Source organism: Coffea arabica, chromosome 6c (genome assembly GCF_036785885.1).
Source record: "Coffea arabica cultivar ET-39 chromosome 6c, Coffea Arabica ET-39 HiFi, whole genome shotgun sequence".
Taxonomy (NCBI): domain Eukaryota; kingdom Viridiplantae; phylum Streptophyta; class Magnoliopsida; order Gentianales; family Rubiaceae; genus Coffea; species Coffea arabica.
In genome coordinates this window covers 12,367,049-12,371,175 of record NC_092320.1, presented here as the reverse complement: position 1 = coordinate 12,371,175, position 4,127 = coordinate 12,367,049, and the positions used below count along the sequence as shown (strand labels likewise).

Sequence of the window (4,127 nt, the reverse complement as noted above, 5' to 3'; positions counted from 1 at the left end):
GATGAATTTAGCATTAATATTTTTGTTGATTCATTCATGCAGTCTGACTAATGGCAAGATGGACTAGAAATCTGCTTCCAATGCCCACTTTCAGTTCTCTTCTGCATTTAATAAATGTGTTACATGATTGATTGTCTTTTCTCTTTTTGGGCGGCTGGAGTGGAGAGAAGACCAAAGAGGAAGTAAGTGATTTCAAAGACTTGATGAGTCAGTAACAATTGTGTTTGGACAGGAGATTAATTGGTAGTATAATTTTTTTAAAAATTATTGTAGCATTTTTTTTATGTAATATACGTCAAATAAAAAGATAATTAAAAAATGTGTTGATAATAATATAAGCAAGTTAATCTGTGTAAATAATGTATAAATCAAACACAGTATTTGTGATTATAATATGATATATATGAAATAATACGAAAATTGGAAAAAATAAAATGGTGATGAGAAAATGTAATTAATGATTGTCATATGTTTTCCCCAAATAACATTCCTCTTCAATGTTCATAACGCATCTCAACCGAATATTTTGATGTACTAATTTGTTTGGATAGAGGATTATTTGTCAAAATTTATTTGCTCACACCATCGTTACAATTTTTAATACACCTTTTTATGAAATTTATTTGGTTGGAAAAAACTAGTAATCAAATTTGAGTTACTGCCACAACGTACTACTGTCCGGGAGGGGAACTATTCACAAGTCGGCAATTCAGAGTGAAATACGTGTGGTCTGACGGCCTCTTCCCCTCTCCATTGTCCCTTTCCAAAAGACCTTGATATAACATCCCTCTCCTTTCACAATCTGGCAGAAGCCGGTTCAAGTTTTCCATTATAGGGTACAAGAAAACTTAATAGCAAAGGATTCAACCCAAACAATTATTTCCCAAACCAAAAAAAAAAAAAAAAAAAATCCCATTGGAATTTGTCCATCACAAAATTCCAACCCTAGAGGGCTACGACCCTAACCTAGACCCCATCTCTGTGCTTCTCTGATATCTTCTCCAAATCAGCCATCAAAAATCCTTTTTGTTTTTTAGTCCTCTCTCTCTCTCTCACTGCTGTCTTTCTTGTACTACCTATAAAAATTTTCACTCAATTGCCAGCCCACTCACCCAATAGTCAATACTCTTTAAAAACTCCCCCAACTCTATAAACTCCTCGAGCTCAAACCCCTTCATTTCCATTAATTTCCTTCATCTCACTCATTAATTTCTTAAAAGCTCTCTTCACCTTTTTACACCCTTTTCTACTTTATTCCCCCGCAGGCCCCAAACCCGCACCCGCATCCCCTCCCGTCCACCCCTCTCAAGTCTCAGCCACAGCTTCGAGAATCCCCCAACCAACCAATTCCCCCACCCAAAACCAAAAAAAAAAAAAAAAAAAAATACCCTATCCCATTTCTCCTCTCTATAAATCTTGCAAAACCCTGCTATCAAAATCCATACAAACCCACCCTCCATCTTCCTCGTTCGCATTGATAAAAAAAGAGAGCCCAAAAAGGAAAGAAAAATGAAGGAATTTTGGACAACTCTAGCATCAGTAATGGGGGTATGGGCATTTTTCCAAAGCATTCTCCACACAGTTTTCCCACCGGAGCTTCGTTTTGCATCCCTCAAACTCTTCCACCGCTTCTTCAATTGGTTCTCAGCCTACTGCTACTATGACATCACAGAAATCGACGGCGTCAACACCAACGAACTCTACAACGCCGTCCAGCTGTACCTCAGCAGCTCCGCTTCCATCACCGGCAACCGCCTGAGCCTCACTCGCGGGCTCAACTCCAGCGCCATCACCTTCGGGCTGTCCAACAACGACCGCCTCATGGACAACTACGAGGGCGTGACGGTTCTGTGGGAGCACATAGTCACTCAGAGACAAGCCCAGACATTTTCTTGGCGGCCGTTGCCCGAAGAAAAGCGGGGCTTCACTTTGCGCGTGAAGAAGAAGGATAAGTCGGTTATTCTGGGATCTTACCTAGATTTTGTCATGGAAAAAGCTAGCGAAATACGTAGGAATAACCAAGATCGGTTGCTTTACACCAATTCACGTGGAGGGTCACTTGACTCCCGAGGCCATCCTTGGGAGTCCGTACCCTTTAAGCATCCTAGCACTTTTGACACGCTAGCTATGGATCCGATCAACAAGGCCGAAATCATGGCTGATCTTAAAGATTTTGCTAATGGGGAAGCATTTTATCAGAGGACTGGCCGGGCTTGGAAGAGGGGATATTTGTTGTACGGACCACCTGGGACGGGGAAGTCTAGCATGATTGCTGCAATGGCAAATTTCTTGGGGTATGACATTTACGATCTGGAGTTGACTGAGGTGCATACCAATTCGGAGCTGAGGAAATTGTTGATGAAAACCAGTTCAAAATCCATTATTGTGATTGAAGATATTGATTGTTCAATTAATTTGACTAACAGGAAGAAGAGCGGAGGCGCTGCTAATTCTGGTGGTGCTAGGAGTAACAATTTTGACGTTTCGCCCCCGGGGACTAGTAATGGTGGGGAGGATGGTGGGAATTCGATTACTCTTTCAGGGTTGTTGAATTTTACAGATGGATTGTGGTCTTGTTGTGGGAGTGAGAGGATATTTGTTTTCACTACCAATCATATCGAGAAGCTTGATCCTGCTTTGCTGAGGAGTGGGAGGATGGACATGCATGTCTTCATGAGTTACTGTTCTTTTCCGGCATTGAAGATTCTCTTGAAGAATTATTTGGGGTACAATGATGGCGATTTGGAGAGGGATTTGGAGGAAGAGTTCAAACAAGTGATGGATAAGGCTGAAATGACACCGGCGGATATAAGTGAGGTGTTGATTAAGAACAGGCGTGACAAGGAAAGAGCTGTTTGGGAGCTTTTGGAGGCTTTGAAGATGAGGGCAGAGAAGAAATCAAGGGGGTTGAATGGTACAGTGGTGGAAGACGAGGAGCAGGAGAAAAGGGCTTTGGATAGTCCAAAAGAAGAAGAAGAAGAAGAGGAAGATGATGATGGTGAATTGCAAGAAAGTTGTAACAAACGTGATCAGAATAATGGTGATCAGAAGAACAATTAAAGTAGTAGTATCACACAATTGATGCATTTTTTTTCTTTTGTTTATGTTTTTTGGGGGGGATATTCTCTTGACTCACGAGGGATTATTTTAGGAAATGGACAAAGATTATCTTGAAATTGCATATGAATGAGTCAAAAATTCAAGGGGGGGGGGGACTTGGGAAAATTGGTAATGCGGCAAAGAAAGCTCATACTAGTTTTTTTTTTTTTTTGGTCCATCTTTGTTGCTTAGCGCAAATAATGAAGAACCTCTGAATACTGTATGTTTCATACGTGCACAAATGTGCATGTGCAGTGTTTGGCTATATTGGCTTGGTTTCTGTCAATCCCATTCTGGTTCCCACCACCATTGATAGCATCCAACTGAACAATCATCATATCATGCGCCATACATAATAGAGCAGCTGGCCGGCCAATGACCAATGTATGTATGTTACAATGTACTAGTAACTAGCAATGTATGCACACACTTGTGTGTGTGTGTGTGTGTGTGTGTGTGCGGGGTTCACATGGGCATTTGGAGAGGAGGAGGAGTACAAGATACCACTAAATCAGAGATCCTCCTGTGTTTACTTTTTGTGTACTTGCACCAATGTTAGCTGGATGTGATGCAGAGTACACCTGCCGGCACATGGGGGTTTTTTGATGTATCCAAAGAAGAGAAGAGCCATTAATATTTATTTGGACATTCATTCTTTCGGCTTTATTCTTTCTATTCCAAACGTGCGGTATATGTTTTCAAGCCTCATCATCATCATCATCATCAGTAATGACACTGGTCCGCTCACTGCTGTGGGTTGGATGGCATGGCATGCCATTTATAATAGGCAAATAAATGAAGCCACAAACACAACCCATTCCAATTGACTGTGTTTATTATTTTTTGGGATAATTGCAGAAACTTCCCCTGAGGTTTATGACACTTGCACTGACCTCCCCTCTAGGTTTAGAAATGGCATTCAGCATCCCTGAATAGGAACAATTCGTTGCAGAAACCTCCCCTCAGGCTTGATGTCCAATTAAAAAATTTATTTGTAGAAGTGAAATAAGAAAATTTTTCTAATTTTG

The 4,127-nt window shown here is 40.9% G+C and overlaps 1 protein-coding gene across 1 annotated transcript; it reads left to right on the top strand.

The window, feature by feature from the left end:
- Positions 1-935: 935 nt before the first annotated feature.
- LOC113694155 (AAA-ATPase At5g57480-like) lies at positions 936-3,405 on the top strand. Its single transcript, XM_027213018.2, has one exon. It carries the CDS (start codon positions 1,510-1,512, stop codon positions 3,058-3,060), a length of 1,551 nt encoding a protein of 516 aa, XP_027068819.1. The 5' UTR covers positions 936-1,509; the 3' UTR covers positions 3,061-3,405.
- Positions 3,406-4,127: the final 722 nt, after the last annotated feature.